At 41.1% G+C, this 19,951-nt stretch overlaps 1 protein-coding gene across 2 annotated transcripts in view; it reads left to right on the forward strand.

Annotated features, from left to right (window-relative positions):
* Positions 1 to 17,983, forward strand: part of inip (ints3 and nabp interacting protein) — a 72,887-nt gene extending 54,904 nt beyond the window's left edge. Inside the window, exons 3-6 of one of the 2 annotated variants that reach the window (XM_060845721.1) lie at positions 5,318 to 5,365; positions 7,547 to 7,609; positions 14,194 to 14,262; positions 17,827 to 17,983. In XM_060845721.1, coding sequence (XP_060701704.1) covers positions 5,318 to 5,365; positions 7,547 to 7,609; positions 14,194 to 14,262; positions 17,827 to 17,927 — 281 coding nt within the window. In that variant the 3' untranslated portion in view covers positions 17,928 to 17,983. The remainder of the gene's footprint in view (positions 1 to 5,317; positions 5,366 to 7,546; positions 7,610 to 14,193; positions 14,263 to 17,826) is intronic. The other variant, XM_060845730.1, reaches the window with a different exon arrangement.
* The last annotated feature ends 1,968 nt before the right edge of the window (positions 17,984 to 19,951 follow it).

Consider the following 19,951-nt stretch of genomic DNA (forward strand, 5'->3'; position numbering starts at 1 on the left):
AAAAGGGAGATCAAAATTGCACACAATATTCCAAAAGTGGGCTAAACAATGTCCTGTTCAGCTGCAACATGACCTCGCAACTCCGATACTCAATGCTCTGATTGGCAGAATGGGTAGTGTTCCTGTCTGTGATCCATAAGACTCTAAGTTTGGATCCCATCCAGGACTTGACAGCCAAGGATGGTGCTTCCAAAACACTGAGAAACAGGTTGAAAATATTTCCAATGGCAGGTGATAGGAGTGACAGACGTTCCTGTTCCATTTCTAGAAAGAAAATCAGAACTTGGCAATCGCTGTCCATAACTCCAGACTACAACCTGCATATAATGGTGCTTGTTGTCACAATATCTTGGACTCTGAGTGAACTGTGGCACATCACACCATCATTCTGGTGAAGCCCCTCTGAGGCCGCTGTATCCTTCTTGAGATGCAGTGCCCAAAACTGAATGCAGTGCTCTCAATATAGTATACCCAGAGCTTCAAATAATTGTAATACAATATCTACACTGATGCCTGATTAATGCTCCCTATCAATGAGGCTAAGATCTGACAGTCTTAGGCAAATGAGACAGCAAAGCAGGTAACTGGTTGAAAGTCAGGTTATCCTTCAATTTGATTTTTTTGTTTTCAAACTTTGAAATATATACTTGCGGCTTAGAAGTTCATCAACATCCTGAATGAAGTGTTTGGTAATTTGACATTTAGAGGCATTAACCCATGTAATTTCAATTGATATGCATTGGCCAGTTACAGTCACATGGAAGTGAAGTGAATACTATTTATTTATATACTTGAATAGACTATACATATAAAATATGCTGGAGGACATAAACTTCAACTTTAATCCATGCATTTAAAAAGATAGTAAGTAAACCTTCCAGAGATTATGGAGCTCTTTTTCCCCTCAAGGGTTTTATATTTCCACTTACTCACAGACTTTCCAATAGGCTTTTTTATGATACTTTTTGTCAATGAACTTCCAAAAAGTGCAGCACTATCTACTGGACATTTCTGATCTCTGCAAACAGAACAATTGTCAATGGGTGGCACAGTGGCACAATGGTTACCACTGTTACCTCACGGTGCCAGAGGTTCAATTCCCACCTCAGGTGACTGACTGTGTGGAGTTTGCACATTCTCCCCATGTCTGCGTGGGTTTGCTCTGGTTTCATCCCTCAGTCCAAAAATGTGCTGGTTAGGTGAATTGGTTATGCTAAATTGCCCTGTAGTGTTAGGTGAAGGGGTAAATGTGTGGGTGGTGGGTTGGTGTGGACTTGTTGGGCTGAAGGGCCTGTTTCCACACTGTAAGTAATCTAATCTATCTCCCTAATCAAACAAACTGAGCACTCATTAATGTATAGTGTAGCGCATCAGTTAGATTGTGAAAAAATTAAACTTCACATTTATTAATATTATTTTTATCCGTAGCAGTAATCAATATTTATCATGTCCTGAAATTTCTATTCCCTCCTCTGCTAAAATCAGCTATCCCATCATTTTCTGGTGAGTTTACCTCTGTTTGAGGTAACTACAAGAATATAACAATATCCAATGTATTTCCATGGCACACCTCTTGGCAAAATGCTCATATAGCATGTTTTTGATGGAATAATGTAATTCAGACTAATCTTCCAGGTTTCAGTGTTTAAGTATGAATGTATAGTCCTTGGAAGCTGCTGTCCAATTCACACATTTAACCTTACTTTGTGTCCTCTTTTGATCCCGGTAGAGATCAATAATGTTTCGAAAGAGAGATGAGTTTCCCAGTGGCTGACATAAAGTATTGTATGGCAAAGATTCATCTTGTAAGACTTTTGTTTTAGTAAACAAATCAAAAATCAACCCAGCTTAATTTCATTATATTCACTAAACTATAGAAATTATTTTTCCCTAATAACAAATTAGTACACCAAAATTGCCTTGCCACATTTATACATTATATCATACTCACAGCAGACATGTAATAATGTGTATAAAAGTCACAGTTTCAACAGCATCTCTTCTCCCTGCCCTACTAGGATAAACCTTCCAGAGTTCTTAATAATAAATTCCTTTTCAGTCCATTTTCTGAACATCATTAAATGGACTTGCAACAGCAAAGCGAAACCTTGTTCTTTAATTCTCCACAAACCTCATCTCTTCAAGCAAGGAATCCATCCTCACCAACACTTTGCTTGGTGATTATCAAAAAAAGTCCTTTTGTTCTGCTTGAAATAGCAGCACCTCAGCAGTCCAAAGATGTGTGGGTTAGGTGAATTGGTCATGCTAAATTGCCCATAGTAATGGGTGCATTAGTAGGGAGTAGGTGAATAGGTCGGGGTGGGTTGCCCTTCGGAGGGTTGGTGTGGACTTGTTGGGCTGAAGAGCCTGTTTCTGCACTGTAGGTAATCTAATCTAATCTATTCTCAGCCTTCTTCCCCCTCAGAATCTCTGAGAATACTTACCCTGGGAGACTGCAAGTCTGTTCAGCAACATCAGCTGCATCTTCCTTTGCATTCAGATATCAAAAATTTGCAGTTTCGTTTCAATAGATCTTGACATGATCTGTCCCATGACAACCAAATCACATGAGTTGTCTGCAGACAGATTTTGGCAGAAATCATATTTCCTTTTCAAATGACGCCATTTCACCTTGAATTAAAGGAGACAACTTAAAGCATGGCCATCTTAAAAAGTCCAGTAATCATAATGTTATGTACCAAAACCTGGCACGTTTTCAGTTTCTTTCCCCATTTATGATCTTGCCCCATCAGACACTGCATGCTAATCTGGAGCTCAGAGCAGGCAGTTTGCTACTAATTTCCTAAACAATCCAAGATCATTTAAGAACAAAGGAGAGTTGTAGGCAGCATCTTGGTAATGTGATACCTTCAAGGTGGTTCTGAAAGGGCAAACCTTTCAAACCATCTAACATGGTAGGAGCCTAAAAATATGAATGATTAAAAACATTCAGATTCTTACATTTTTGCCAAGAAGCTATGAGGTTGGAAGGAAATATTAGAATAGAATTTGATTAGAATTGCCTTTTTTTAACCTATAACCTTAGTTTCACTCCACTTTAGTCCAATATCAGTCCAGTAAAAAATGAGGTCTGCAGATGCTGGAGATCACAGCTGAAAATATGTTGCTGGTCAAAGCACAGCAGGCCAGGCAGCATCTCAGGAATAGGGAATTCGATGTTTCGAGCATAAGCCCTTCATCAGGAATGAGAGAGAGTAGCCAAGCAGGCATCAGTCCAGGCCTAATGATCAGCTTGGGCTGTATTCTATAAGTGTACCCTAAGACCAATAACTTCAGACTTTACATTATCTATGGCTATCAGCATGTAAACTACCCAGCTCATATCTCCACTCAACATATTCATCTCAAAGATGTGTTCTACCTGCCTTTTCTTATCATTGAGAAATCTAAATCTGACAAGAGTGTGGTGCTGGAAAAGGACAGCGGATCAGGCAGCATCCGAGGAGCAGGAGAATCAACATTTCAGGCTTAAAAATCATTCCTGATGAAGGGCTTATGTCTGAAACATCGAATATCCAGCTCCTCAGATGCAGCCTGACCTGCTGTGCTTTTCCAGCACCACACTCTCGACTCTGATCTCTAGCATCTGCAGTCCTCACTTTCTCCTAGCTAAATCTGACAGACGTATTATCTTATGGATCCCCTTGACTGTATTATCAATATTTTAAAGTTAGAATCCACAATGTCACACCAAATACTTAAACCACATTAGTTAGCTATGACTTTTGATTATATTAAGGTATCGCTTAGTTTCTTGGTAGTTTTGTATGAATTGTTTTGTTGTGTTGTAAGGAATGCACAGCGAGCTCACATTAGCAGCAATGAAATAAATAAAGATAATTATTCTCTGTTCCAAAGAAAATCTAGACATCTGTCCATAAAATGCTGAAAATGTGTTGCTGGTTAAAGCACAGCAGGTCAGGCAGCATCCAAGGAACAGGAAATTCGACGTTTTGGGCTAAAGCCCTTCATCAGGAATGAGGAAAGTGTGTCCAGCAGGCTAAGATAAAAGGTAGGGAGGAGGGACTTAGGGGAGGGGCGATGGAGTTGTGATAGGTAGAAGGAGGTCAAGGTGAGGGTGATAGGCCGGAGTGGGGTGGGGGCGGAGAGGTCAGGAAGAAAATTGCAGGTTAGGAGGGTGGTGCTGAGTTCGAGGGAATCGACTGAGACAATGTGGGGGGAGGGGAAATGAGGAAACTGGAGAAATCTGAGTTCATCCCTTGTGGTTGGAGGGTTCCCAGGCGGAAGATGAGGCGCTCTTCCTCCAACCGTCGTGTTGTTATGTTCTGGCGATGGAGGACTCCAAGGACCTGCATGTCCTCGGTGGAGTGGGAGGGAGAGTTAAAGTGTTGAGCCACGGGGTGGTTGGGTTGGTTGGTTCGGGCGTCCCAGAGGTGTTCCCTGAAGCGTTCTGCAACTAGGCAGCCCGTACTATCTGTCCACAAAATCTAGACTAACACTCCCTGTGTACAAACGGGGGCAGTATTGCACAGTTAGAAGGGCTGTCTTTTGAATGGAATGAAATATGGAACCTCCTTTTGCCTCCTCAAATTGATGTAAAAAAAATCCCATGATGCTAATTTGAGGTAGAGTGTAGGATTTACCCCCCTGTCCATCAGCCAATCCCTGTTTGTAGTTATTGTCACATTGCCGTTTGTGGGAGCTTGCTGTGCACAAATTTGCCATTCTATTTCCTGCATTACAACGGTGCTGCTTCACCCACGGTGAACTGCCTTGGGTTTTTCTCCTGAGGGATGCTACATAACTGAAGTCTTTATAATTAGCACCCACAGGATGCTTGTTCTGTACGACTGTGTATTAAGAAGTGGATTTTTGCCCAAGCATTAGTCAATCTCCCTGTCCATTTAACGTCTGTTTCTAGCACTCGGTGAACTTTGCTTTTGTCGCGCTTAGATAAAATTAGTGTTCGGGAATCATAATCTTCAGTTAATTGATTGAGAGGGTGGTCTATAGGACCAGGGAGAGCGCTCTCCCTGCAAAGCCCTCAACAACAAAAATGCAACTTTGTTTTGAAGATACAGCAACCAATTAACAATCAGCTACACTGATCCTTCCTATAAATACATTTCCTCGCCCCATTATCCCAAACGCGCTGTCAGGACGAAGGGAGGACAATCACTGGGAGAGGAATAAATACCCTACAGGGAAAATGCAACAACTGCTTGCTTTACTCGTCTTCCTCACTGTTATCACTGGTATGTCCTGTCCTTCAGTATTCCTCTGGTCTTACCCGATACCATCCCAAATCCCTTCATTTTTTGCTCTGTCCTTGCAGGTTCCACCGAAACTGCTGAAGCTCAACTCATGCCTCGAATAAGGAGAGGTAAAGTTGAACAGTTTGTGTACATCTCCATCTGTTTTCATGCTGTTCTCATTACAGGTCCATTTCCTGCTGTCACGGGTCTCCTGTGAATGTTCTCTAGTATTCATCTACGGCTATTTTGTCCCACATTTATTAGGGTGAAATGCTACTGGAGTTGCATTTTTTTTAGCTTGTGCATTTTTGAACAATTACTTTAAAATTAAACATTCATTGCAGCTAAATAAAAAGTAAACGGGATTTTGCAGTTTTATCTTTCTCTGGTTTTTACCAGTTCCCAATAGGGATCGAGGTCTTATTTTGTAATGTTCTGAATTTGGTCTTTGTATCAAATGTATATGCATCACTGTTATTTGAGAATCTTGGCATGTTTGATATTGCACCTTCTTTCTTCAAGTTCAAATAAATGCCCAGACTATACGTGCTTCTTAACCCAAGCCGGGAAAATGTGACCAAAACTTGCATTTCAGTGGGACCGTTTACAACCTCAAAGTATTCGAAAGCAAATTGCAGTTAATCAAGTACTTTTTGAAGTGTAGTCATTAATGTGCAATAGTAAATGCTGCAAACAACTTATGCAGAGCACAAACAGCAATGACGAGGTAACCGATTTTAGTTACATTGATTTGGGATAAATATTAGCCGGAACCTTTAGAAGAACTGAGATTAAGTGCCGTTTAGATGTTTCAACAAAAGATTACAATTGGTGGCTCAGTGGTTAGCACTGTTGCCTCACAGCACCTAGGACCCAGGTTCAATTCCAGCCTTGGGAGTTTCTCTGTATGTGTGTGGATTTCCTTCCACAGATGTGCACGCCAGGGGAATTGGTTATTCTAAATTGCATTAATTAGAGGGAAGTGGGTTATTCTTTGGAGGGTCGGTGTGGACTTGTTGGGCTGAAGGGCCTGTTTCCACACTGTAGGGAATCTAATCTTTTAAAAAAACAAATAACTGGAAAAACTCAGATTTGGCAATATTTGTGGAGAGAAAGCGGAGTTAATGTTTCTGAAGCAGTGATTTGTTGTCTGAAGAAAGGTGAGTGGGACTGAAACCTTAACTCTACTTTCTCTCCACAGAAGCTGACAGATCTGCTAAGTTCCTACAGTTTGTGCTTGGAATTCTTTGAAGCTTCTGAATACATTGTAATTTCTGTACACAGCAAGCCTCGATTCCCTGATTTTTAGGTGAGCTCCCTGACATGCTTGTCATTGCCCAGCTACATCTAACAAGATTGAAGTCAAAACTCTCCTCCGGATCCTATTCCTATTCCTTTTCCCAGCTACCTGTTTTGGTCATGCTGAACCTGTTGTATAGTCTCAAAGTGTTGCTTTATCATGAGCTAGGTTACAAGTTGCACCTCCCAACCTATTGTCACTGCATTGTTCTCCTTCCAGGGATTGTGCACCTCGAGCCCTGTTAGTGCTTTTGAATGTTTTGCTATATTAAAGGTATTTCTTCCTCCAGTGCTATGTTTTGCAAAGGTCAAAATCACACCAGGCTCCGAAAGCTTGTGTTTTCAAATAAACCTGCGGACTATAAGCTGGTGTTGTGTAACTTTTGACCTTGTCCAACCCAGTCCAACACTAGGACCTCCACATGTTTTACAAAGCCGGCGATCATGGCTCTCCATCTTGATAGCTTGTGTTTTTCTCAAACCTTGTACAAGCTGAAGCTATCAGTGTATTTCTTCCTTTTTCTCCATCTTGTTCTGTTCCCCTCAGTTTTACTAGTAAACACCTAACAAAGGTTCTAGTTTCTATCAATACGCCATCAACAAATGTTCTAGTTTCTTTCTCATAAATACATGCCCAAGGAATTGTCATTGTTTCTTAGTGATCATTCATAAATGTTCTTCTTGTGTATGAGAATGATAGTTATAAATGTGTGGGTTCTGAGGAAGGATCACTCGATACGAAACATTGACTCTAATTTCTCTCCACAGATGCTGCCAGACCTGCTGGGTTTTTCCAGTAATTTCTGTTCTTGTTTCTAAGTTATAAAACTGCCCTTAGCACAGCTTTTTTGTGAGTTAAAATTAAAATCAAAAAAGGAAGACTGACCATGTAGGACGATAATAGGCACGTGAAGAACCCATGGACTCGGAAAACCTTCCCTAGTGTGAATCAAACATTGACTTCATTCTCTTGTATGATGTCTCTCAGGTTTATTTTCTTGATACTTTAGCAGACTTTTCCAGAAAGCTTGAGCTGCTGAATCATGAAAATGATGACAATGAAGAAATATATGGTAGGAACTAATCAAATGTTTTATTGATGTGATATTCTGTATAATATGGAGTTTTTGTGTTCCATGTGTGATAGAATAAATGACATGTCAGTGAGGAAAAATGTCATCTAAGCATATAAACACCAGCCAGCTTCTACACATTGGATAGAAACTCCTCTAGAGTTTCAGATTCAAAGTATTGATAATGTAGAACTGGTGTACCAAGGTTTTAATTCATATTGTTTCAAAGCCAAGAGACCTATTCCTGTATATAATCCTGTCAGCACCAACATCCCACTGCTACATTCCTTAAATAGCTACACTCCATGTGTAAGTCCAATAAATATACAAAAACAAAGATCTAGTAAATGTTCATGCGTCGCCTGTTTTGAGCCTCTGCTGGTGTACTCTGCTCAATTCTAAGTGTAGAAGTTAGTGAATGATTTAAGGGTCTTGCAGAGGGTCCAGAGATTTACCAAAATTTTAGTGGGGATGTAAAAATTGGATAGCAAGGGAGAAGAGAGGGAAATGGAGGTTTTCAAATTCATGCAGGATTTTGATAGAGATAAGGAGAACTGTTTTCTGTGGCAGGAGGATCAGTAAGAGGGAGACATGGATTTAAGATAAATTCAAAGAAATCCTTGGAGGGCAGTGAGAATGTTTTACATACAGTACATTGATATGATCAGGAATGCAATTAGTGAAATGGAGGGGAAGCAGATTCAGTTGTACTGAAGAGGTAATTGAAGACACACTTGCTGAGGAAAAAGCAGGGGAGTGGGACTAAGTGCATTCCTTATTCAAGGATGATAATGACCGCAGTGCCTTAGTCCTTCATCAGTATTGAACAGAATTTACCATACTTGCTTGAACAGGTTGGTAGAGTCCTCAATTTAACATGTCAGCCAAAAAATAGTGTTTCAACAACGTTGAAGTGCTGTAGTGAAGAATCAGCCAAGATTATGTGGTCAGTCAAGACTTAGAATCATAGAATCCCTACAGTGTGGAAGCAGGCCATTCAGCCCATCAAGTCCACACCACCCCTCTAAAGAGCATCCCACCCAGACCCACCCCCTGCCCTAACACTGTAAATCCCATGGCTAGTCCATCTAGCTTACACGTTTCTGGACACTGTAGGCATATTAGCATGGCCAGTCCACCTAACCCTCACATTTTTGGACTGTGGGAGGAAAGCAGAACATCCAAAGGAAACCCATGCAGACACTGGGAGAACATGCAAACTCCACATAGACAGTCGTCCAAGGCTGAAATCGAACCCAGGACCCTGTTAGGCAGCAGTGCTAATATCTGAGCCATCGTACCACCTTTGCACTTGGAGTGAAACTATACCAAAAATTTTCTAATTCGATGATGAATGTGTTACACTGAGCTGAGTCATCACTTGTTGGTTTGTGTTAAATGATGGGTAGGTCTTCAGAAGTGTATTTGCCATCCCTCCAATATTGTCTTGGTGTCTAAAAGCATTAAAGATTAATTTTCTGAAAAATATGGAAAGCTCTGGAGAAAAGTCAAAGGGACATTTAAAACAACTGATTTTCTTAATCTTTAGAGTTTGATCTATGAATTATAAATAAAACGGAGATGGTGAGGCAACAGTTGTTTGATTGACAGTCCAGAAACATCCAAGAGGTGAGTCTTCACCTTTTCCAATTGGTTGAGAGAAGACAGAGCACACCAAGATGACCGATAGCAGGACTGTGGGGCTGAGCAGCTGGAGGCAGGAGATCATGTGGTGCCCTGTCCAGGGACACACCCAACTTGAGTCATTGACCAGATTGGAACCCATTCAAATTTACGTTGGTTCGAACATTTGCAGTTGTTGACCGAGGAAAGCAGTTTTAACCTGCTAGTCAGGACTGATCTTGTTACAAAGGATCAAGAGGCCATTCAACCCTTCTGCCTGTTCTGTCATTCAGTTAGATCATGGCTAATCTCAACACCATCTACTTACCTTGGATCTATAACCCTTAATATCCTTAATTAACAAAACTTCATCATTCTCCATTTTAAAATTATTAGTTGATACCTAGCCTCTCAAACTTTTTAGTAGATAGACAATTGTGGATTTTTAAAACTGTGCAAAGAACACCTTCTGACAGTATCCCTAAAATGTCTGGCTCTAAGTTTCAAGTTATAATCCCTTGTTCTGGACTCCCATCAGATCAAATAGTTTCATTTATCTCACCAAGCACGTTTAATCATCTTAAATACATTCACTCAATCAACATTGAATCTTCAATACTCCAGGATATATCAAGCTAGTCTCCATAATTTAACCTCTTTTAACTTGAAGATCATTCTGGTGAATCTACACAGCATCCCTCTGAGGTTATTCATGAAATGGGGTACCAAGTCCTACTTTAGAAAGCATAATGTGGTGATTCTCTCAGTAACCTTGCTTTGCTGCAGGATTTTACATAATGAATTGTGTGATGCAGAGATTTTATACAAAAATAGTTCTAACACCTTTGGATTCAGGTCTCAGCAATTTCTGTTGCCCATGTAATCTAATGAAAAATAGTGGAGTGTGTGGAAAAGGTGGAATTGTTCATACAATCTGAGGAACAGAGTAGGAGCATTTGCTGCTCTTTTCGATTATGATCATTGACAATCTAAATAATTCTGGAAGAACACAGTCCCCTCAAGAAAGTAGTAAATGAGTGTGACTCTTTGCAGTGAAATTCATGAGCCCAAGTTACCACCTGCAACATGGATCTGAAATATATCGCCAGTGGCTGTTGCACTGGTGCACTTTTCTTTTGAGAGTCAACCACTCTGATTACATAAGACTAAGTGACATCTGCGGCCCAGAAACAGGTCATTCAGCCCAACCAGTCCATGGTGGCATTTCTGCTCAACAAGTGTCTCCTTTTATCTCTTATTATTGAACTATCCCCTTCTCCCTCCTGTAGTTACCAAAAGCTTCTCCTTACTTGCCTCAGTACCATTCACTTCAACCATGACCCAAAGATTGGTGAAAATGTGGAATTTTCAACCACAAGGAAATAACTTTCCTCTGGATTCCCTATTAGATTTTTGGGTAGGTGATTATTCTACATGGTTGGTCTCTCTCCCTGCAATTCTTCTCTTCAGATAATGATCCAAAGCCCTTTTGAAAACATTAACTGAATCTGCCACTTACACATCTGCAGGCAACAGTTTATTGTTATCACTCAACACTTCACTTCAGCTCTGCTGAAGAAATATTAGTGTGCTTTCTCTCCACAGATGCTGCTGTGATTTCCAGCTATTTTTGTTTTCAGTACAGATTCCAGCATCTGCAGTCATTTGTTCCCAGGATAGCTGAGGTGTTGCCCACCAGAACTTCTCTGGCTCAAAAGAGTGCAAACCTGTTGTTCTCTCTCAGAATGACACATTCATCCTCCCACTCCCACAAATTCCCTCAGAGACTGCAGCCGTCCATGTCAAGGCCAAAGCCACTGGAAAGTGGTTTCATGAGACCACCTGTAGTGTTCCTCCCCCATAGAAGGCTTCCCACAAGTCACAGTGCAGCCACTGGGGGAACACTATGGGAGCACTAGGACGCGCACACTGAAAACAGATTGTACAAAAGTGAGTATTCAATTGGGTATGCAATTATGGTATATTATAGTTTATTGTAAAGACCACCTTTTTTTTGCACTGTGGACTACAGAATGAGGAAAGAAAGCCATGGAAGAAGATTTTAAAAATTAGTTACTGTGTTGTACCTGGAGAGTTGCTTTCCCAAAGCAGAGGGGGGTGAATGTGAGGTGGATTGGCACCGTGTAGGTGTGTTCGAGGCAATCTTGTGTTGACTTGGAAATAGTGAGGCTCGATTTCCAGGGCACCACCCCAGTCAGTTGTGACATTAGAAATTTGATTCGAGATCCAAGATGGCGGCGACTCAGCAAGTCTGAGTTTACAGAGCTCTTCCCAAAACCTGGGTAAAGTGAGTTACTCACCCGCACCACACTTACCAAACCACCCAAAAAAATTTTCTAACCTTAATTAGCTGCTTACTATTATATTTAAGCAGTTTAATATTAAGTGGATAATGAGTAAACCAAAGGGATCCCGCAGCTCTCAGAAAACAAAGACCCCTCCCCCACCCTCCTCTCCTCCTCCGGCTGCAGCTGATGTAAAAACAGGCCTTGAAGAGATGATTGCCAGGCTGGAAACGACACACGTCAATTTCATTGTAGAATCCAGACAGAGATGGAACTCATTCGAAGAAAAGCTACAAAAGCACAGCCAGGCTATTGAGGAATTACAGGGCCGAGTGGAGGGGGCGGAGCTAAAGGCCACGACCTCCGAGGCTGCAGCACAAACAGCTGCAGAACAGGTGCGAGCTCTGGAGCAGAGAGTCCGGGCCTTTGAAATCTACATGGATGACCTGGATAATAGAAATCGGAGAAAGAATATCCGTCTTCTGGGCCTCCCTGAACAAGAAGAGAAGGGACAGTTAGTAGTATTTCTGGAGCGATGGCTGCCCCAGCTTTTAAACCTGGGGTCTGAAACTGATCGGGTAAGGGTGGAGTGGGCCTACCGGGTCGCAGCACGCGGATCTGGCCCAAACCAGCGCCCACGCCCGGTCCTGTTCCGGCTGCAGAGTTATAGGGAGAGGCAGATACTCCTGGATGCCTCCAGAAATCTTGGAAAGGATCCTAAAGCCATGATCCATGAAGGATCCAAGATTATGTTATTTCAGGACTTCTCCCCGGCTTTGGCACGAAGGAGGAAGGCGTTTGATGAGGTGAAGAAATGTCTAAGGAACTTAAATATTCAATACACCTTATGCTACCCAGCGACGTTATGCTTTACCCATGAAGGATCCGAGTATAATTTTAGATCACCAGAAGAGGCTAAGGAACTTTTAGACTCGTTTAAATAAATCGTAAGAGACAATTTATGTTGGCTTGCCTCTTCCACACTCCGTGGGGAGAAGTGGATACTTTACTCTACTTTACTTTTGCTTCTGGGAGCAGGGTTGTTTTCCCTTGCTATTTTATGTTATTATACTTAATTGTAATTTGTTGGAGTTGTAATTTTATAGTTATGTGTGTTTGTACGTGGCATTGATGCTATCAGATATACTCAGGTATGGGTGGGGAGGGGTGGGGGTGGGGCGCTCACTGTTAACTCTAGCTCGGTATTATATCTAAATCCTATTAAGGAGCGCCCGGGTCAAGGGTGGGACACTGTTTGGGAGAGGATATGGTGGACCTTTAGAAAGGAAGTAAGGCCCCCTGAGAACAAGGGGGAGGATCTCCATTCAAACATGTTTTTTTTTGTTCTTATTGTTTGGAAATAGTTTCCTTTTTATTATACTGTTATGAGTGTATTAGAGAACATTTTCTCTTGTTTGAAGGATGTAAGTGACTCAACTATACACTCTGGATAATTGTGGATTAGATTAGTAGTTAACTGAGTTTCATTGTTTTTCTTTCTTCTTTAGTATCATTCCTTTGAATTTTGATGATTATATATTTAAGATCTATTTTTATATTAATGTTTGTGCTTGAAAGTTCTGTTTATTTTTGTAAATGTATCAAAATATTAAATTTCTAATAAAAATATCTTTAAAAAAAAAAATTTGATTCATGTTTACTTTTCATTGGTTTTTATTTTTGTATCATAGCCCAACCAGAACAGCAGGAAAATAAGATGTGGCACTGTTTGAAAGCTTGAGTTGTGTTCACTGTAATTGAACTCCTTCAGTTCTTCATGGACAGCCCGTGCCTTGAAGGGACTATCTACGTACCTCCTCTCTTCCTCTCCTCTCCTTATCCTCCCCCGCCACTATGAGCATGTGCTGTGTATAGCAGACCAGAACCATTCTTGGCAAACCCCACATGGAGGGCTTATGCCTGAAACGTCGACGCTCCTGCTCCTCGGATACTGCCTGACCGGCTGTGCTTTTCCAGCACCACACTCTTCGACTCTGACGTCCAGCATGTGCAGTCCTCACTTTCTCCTAGTTGACTTTAACCCCCCCATGGAATTACAGTGAACCTCTGGAGAGATCTGGGCAGGAGAGATGCTTCAACTAGCTGGGTCTGTTGGGCTGTGCACAGGAGTCAGCAGCCTGGTGGTTAGTGGAGAACATATAGAATTTGTTGCATTGGGTTAAATGCAATGCTCTCACTTGAGGCATCACAGTTCCCAAGTTAGCTGACCGGTCTCAGTGTGATGTATGTTATCTCACTGTAGCAGCATTCCATAAAATCATAGAACATTGCAGTGCAAAAGGAGGTGCCTATTTGACCCATTTGTGCCTATTCTTTGAAAGAGCTATCTGATTAGTCCCACTCCACTGCTCTTCATCCACAGCCTTTTTAATGTTCTCCTTTTGAGGTATACCTTCCCTGTGAAATTCTATGAATGTTCCTTGTAAGGTATTGTTGCATTTGCTTTTATTACCCTTTCAGCCAGTCTATCTGAGATCGTAACAATTGGTGGCTTCCAAAAAAAATTGTCTTCTCATCTTTTGATTCTTCCATCATTTGCCTTAAATATATTGTTTCATAAAAGGTTTGCTTATAACTTTCTTTAAATTGGATCTGTTTCACTCCCTCTCTTCACTGTTTTTCCTTTTCAATTAGGATGTGTTTTTGAGCAATGCTTTCCTCATTTGCAGACATGTTTGAATGGAAGATTTGGGATTACAGAAGGCAAGTACACTGTAATGAAATGATCCTCACTAATTGTAGACTATTATACTTCATTAGCTGATTACTGTTGACTGATCACTAAAAATCATATGTCCAAATTTGAATTCTAAAAGACAAAATTAACATTTGGAATCATTTCATCAATCTGGTTATCATCAGTATATATAGTCTGTTCATCTGAAAGAAATATCAAAAGAATTGCATTTATGTAGCATTTTTCATGACTGCTAGATACCTCCGAATATTTTGCAGCCAATTAAAAATCTAGTCACTTTTGAAATCATGTCACTGTTTAAGTATGACATCCAATCTCAGTAATCAGACACAAAATACTCAGAAACAATGTGATAATGACCTGATAATCTGATTTGGTGAGGTTGATTGAGGGGTAAATATTGACCAGGATGTGAATTGTTCTTTTCTAATTCTTTCTTTCAGCACTGGAAAGCCTTTCATCAGCCTGCTTGATCATTTGAGGAGAAAGTGTGTGGGAACTGTGTGTGAGGGACTGTGGTCAGAGGGGTTGTTGGTCTGAATCCACCTTTTCCAGCCATGTTCCTTGATGAGAGCTCTCTTTCAGCAAAATAGGGTCAGCAGGGAAGACAGAATATGTCCCCTTTTCCGCAGTAAGATAAGTTTAAATGTGGAGTGGCAGGTGGATCATAGCACACAATTGTGATCTTCAATACTATTAGCTGGAGATGATTTTAGTTTGCAAAATCAGAGGAACTGGAATTCTGTACGAAGAAAACAGATTATGGAGTACTTTGTGTCTGAATGCAAGATACATCAAGTGTTTGTGTGTGTGCAAGGATGCATGTGGTGGATGGCAAATATGTGCTTGCAAGAAATGGCAAAAGTGCATGCGCGCGTGTGTATGTGTGCATGCACCCACTTGTGTGCAATCAGGCAAGGGTGTGAAGGGCAGCAAGTGTTCATGTGTGGGTGAGAGAGATTGGGAGTGTGCATGTGAGCAGGAGAGATGGCAGAATTGTATGAGAGATGCAGTGTGTGTGTGTGTGGGACTGCAAGAGGCAGCAAATCTGTCCATGTGTGCAAGAGCGTAGGCCCACACACCTGACTACAAAAGATGCCAAGTATTTGTCTTACGCTGCAAGGCAGTGAGTGTGGGTGTAATACAATAGGTGCAGAGTGCAAGTGTGAGAAATGCTAAATGTGGCAATGAGAAATGGTGACTTTTTGTGTGTGTGTGTGTGTGTGTTTGGAGATGACAAGTACTGATTGGTGTGTGAACGCAAACGAAGTAAGTGGAAGTGTGAGAGATGGTGTGCTTGTGTGGAGATGGTGAGTTGCTGTGTGTGTGGGTGCACATATGGAGATAGTGAGTTGGTGTGTGTTTGTGTTGTGCAAGACATGGCAAAATGTGTACAAGAGAGTAGGCAAGAAAGAGTGTACGAGTGATGACGAGTTCCTGTGTGTGTGGATACAAGAGATGCTGTGTGGATACAAGAGATGGCGTATGGATGCATGCTCAGTTGCCATCTCTCACAATCAATGTGCACACGCGCATACACACACCACATTCACTATCTTCTGTACCCATACACAAGTGCATGCATACAACTCAACAATACTCATACCCATACATGTGCATGCACACACACTCACTGTCTCTACACACCCAGACATAGGTCATAGAGACATACAGCATGGACACAGACACTTTGATTCAACTCATCCACGTTGACCATGTTTCTAAACTAAGCTTGCATACACGTTTGTCACCTCTCACCCATAAACATGCCATGTACACAATACTTCCCAGCTCCCTTTACCCATTAGTGCATACACCTTCCAATTTCTCTCCCCTATAAGGGAGCCTGATTCCAGAACGGTACAAGGAATGTTCGACATTTTACACAGACATGTGTAACTAGCAGTCATCTGGATATTAATCATCTCTGATGCTGAGGCAAGAATGCTACCACTGATTGCAGTCCACAAGCCCCTGCTCGACTGTGCGTGAACAATGATGGATCAAGTGCGGCGATTAACAGTTTCAGCCGTCTTCATCCTGTGCACAGCTAGCTCACCAAAACAGAGTGCACGTGACAAACAATGTTGTAAGGCTGCTGATTTCCATAATACGGGGATATACGTCCAGAATCAGACTGAATCATTAGACACCCAGTGCTGGTCACCTTTCAACACAAAAGCAGCTAGTTACAGGCAGCATGAAGGCAACCCAACATAATTTCAGCTCATAGCAAGTGAACAGAAACAGATCTCAAAATGTGGTTACATTGGAAACAATTTGGTAGGCAGGAAATAAAATGTTAAGGCAGTTCACATTATAGCTCGACACTGTGATGGCAAAGATTTCTGAAGTGTGTGAGAGCAGGATTCAAGCTTGTATCTGCCATAAACCTGAGCTCATCCAAAACTTTGCTGCCAGGGTTTCACTCATATCAAGTCCCAGTCACATTCCTCTTGTGCTCACTGGCCTACAATGACTCATGGATCAATAACCCCTCCAGTTTAAAATTCTCATTTGTTTCCATATTCGTTTTTGGCCTTTCCCTCTCCCTATTGCAGTCCTAGAATGCTGCAAGGTCATCTAATTCTGAACTCTAGAGTATCTCTGAGTTTTGTCATGGCCACATTGGAAGTAATGTTTTCAGCCATTTGAGTTTGATGCTTTGAAATTCTTTCCCAAATTCTCTTGGCCTCTGAATCTTGCTTTCCTTCGTAAAACCTACTTTCTATTCCTAAATGACTCCTACTGTGGTTTTGTGTCTAATACGTTTGTCTAACAATGTTCTTGCAAAGCAGCTCGAAGCACTTTACCATGCTAGAGGCACTATAGAAATGCAACCATCCTTGTTGAAAACAAAACAATTATGATTTAACTAGAATATCAATCAAAGAAAATATTTATTGCTGAGGTCACTTCATACAACCAAGTTCATCATTACAAGTTCCAATCCAAGGTTTGTTGGTCATGAAAGGTGATATGGTCAACAGGTTGACCTTCCGACACATAGCAGTGGCAGGGCAGTAAGAGTGGCAGGAGATTCCCAGGCAGCCATCTAATGGAGAAAACAGTTGCAACCTCAACCAACATCATCCACAGCTCCAGACAACAACATTTATGTATGTAAAAGCTTATGCTGTCACAACAACCTGGACTCCTTTAGTACTACTGGGGGAAAATGATGTGTGGCTCAGGTGACTGGACAGTCCAGATTGTGCCGCAGCACAGAGTTCGATCCCCATTCTGTCTTGAGGGATTTTGAGGCCATTCTCCCTGCTTTACCCCTGGTGGAGGTCACAGCACTGGGTGGCAGAGAACATAAGATGAAGAAGTAGTATGAGGTACTAGAAGTAATTCTCCCAAAATAATGTCTCTGAATAGGAAGGGGGAGCTGGCTGCTTGGGATCCACAGCAGAAGCTAGGCAGCTGGTACAAAAAAACTGAGTAACTAAAAAAAACAAGTCTGTCATCTTGCCACCCTACTCTTGTACAATAATCATCACTACTTGTTGAGTTTTCTTTAATGTTCATCAATGGTGAAGTCTCTAAATTTATTTGTCTTCATGTAGATGCTGAGGAAAGGCAATTCCTGGAAATTCGCTGTGTGACTGAATTTGGAAGTTGTGCCACGACTTGTTTCAATAGATACAGAACCTTCAACAATATTTAAACTCACCCTGTTTCTTATCTATGGCAAAACTTTCACAACAGCCTAATCTTGAAATAATTGGCCCAACTTTTATTTGTTTAGATATCATTCTTCTAATAAAATGATGGGATGCCAAATGTAAGATCTATGCAGGATGTAAAGCTTATTACCAGAACTATTAAAATATTTCCTCAGTAATCAAACCCTCAGTCATTTTTATAGCTGCATAAAAGAATACACACTATTACATGCATTTATTATTACATGCAGTCCGAGGTCCCAGTTAGAAACACATTTTGTTTGGAATTAACAGAAACTCTGGTTCCAAGTTGCTGACAGCTTGAGGTTAAGCTAAACTTTGGTGTCACACCTGGTTCTGAGATGAGCTTTCAACAGCATTTTATGGAAGTCCTAAAGTGTGATAAGAGGCCATTTGGCCCATCAAATCCGCACCAACCTTCCAAAGAGCCTCCCAATCAGACCCAGTGCCCTCCCTCTCTGTAACACTGCATTTACCTGAGCTAATCCACCTGGCCTGCATATATGCAACCTAACATTAAGACTGCCTATTTCAGCTTACATAACATTGGCTGACACTGCTTCTCTATTGGTTCATTTACTGCTAAAACTCATATTCCTCCCCTTGCTACTTTCAAATTTGATTTCCAGCATTCTCTAGGTGGTCTCCCACATTTTACCTTCCATAAACATGAGGTCGACAAAACGCTACTGCCTGAATTTTAATTAGCTCCAAGTTCTGTTCATCACCTCCTCTGCTCAATGACCTACACTGGTGCTGGATCAAGCAGCATCTTGCGTGTTAATTTCTCATAAGAATTTTCAAATCCCTCCCCAGACTCTACCCCTTCCATCTTCATAATCTTCTATAGCACCATAGCCATCTGAGCTCCTTTAATTCTGGACTCTTGAGCATCCCTGATTTTAAATGTTCCAACATTGGTGGCTGTGTCTTCATCTGCAGGACTCTAAGCTCTGGAATTCCCTCCCTAACCGGTCTCTCTACTTCTCTCATTTCCTGTGAGACCCTCCTTAAAGCCTGTCTTTTTAATCAACCTCTTGGTCATCTGTGCTGATACCTCCCACGTACTTAATGCTTCTGCAGAACACTCACGATATGCAAGTTATCAGAAAAGGACCCCAGTTTTGCTCTCTCTTCCCATATATGGTTTTGTTGACACTGACTGGAATCTGTTGGTCTCCCGACAGACCATTGCTCATATGGGTCCAGATGGGAATGTTGCCAATTTGATCCATCAGAAAGAGTGTCACTGTGTAGTGCTATTGAGTCATCACATATCAGCTCAACACACACAAGATCTTAGGCTGATTACTTTCCCCATTGTCACCTAGAGCTCTGCAAGACTGTATCATGCAGTGTTTGGCAGCATTAATAACAAGAACAACTTGTTTTTAAAAATTAGTCAAAATAGCAATGTTTTGAAATCTGCATTGCTGTTACTTAACAGTTAAAATTAATGGAGAATCAGGTGGCGATACATTTCAACATTTAAAAAAAAATCTTTTTATAGAAAACTCCTCTTATATAAAATGTGAATTTTAAATTTTTGAAAATTAAATAAGCCATTTAGCTGCAATCAAAGTGGATCTGGTCAATTAAGGCTTGGAGTCACATAAACTCTTACTCAGCTGCATCCAGCTTTTGAGTCGCAGACATCGGGTTCAGTATTAACTTGATAACTGAGAAAAATCATCTGTATCAAAAACTGAAAGGGCTGGAGCTACACAACAGGTTGGAAAACTTCTGGGGAGAAAGAAACACAGTTAATGTTTTTAATCAAAGACCCTTTATCTGAACTGAGGAAAGATATCAATGTAATAGGTTTTAAGGAATTAAAGGAGTTTGGGGTGAAGGACAAAAGGGAAGGTCAGTGAAAGGGTGGAGTGAAGGAGAAATTAAATAAACCAATGTTTTGTAACAGTGGATAATGTAAAAAGAAAAGCAAAGGACATATCCAACATCTACTCAGAAAACAGCTGAAGCCAAAAATGTTCAGAGGAATTTA

This window comes from Hemiscyllium ocellatum, chromosome 2, assembly GCF_020745735.1.
Source record: "Hemiscyllium ocellatum isolate sHemOce1 chromosome 2, sHemOce1.pat.X.cur, whole genome shotgun sequence".
NCBI classification, from domain to species: domain Eukaryota; kingdom Metazoa; phylum Chordata; class Chondrichthyes; order Orectolobiformes; family Hemiscylliidae; genus Hemiscyllium; species Hemiscyllium ocellatum.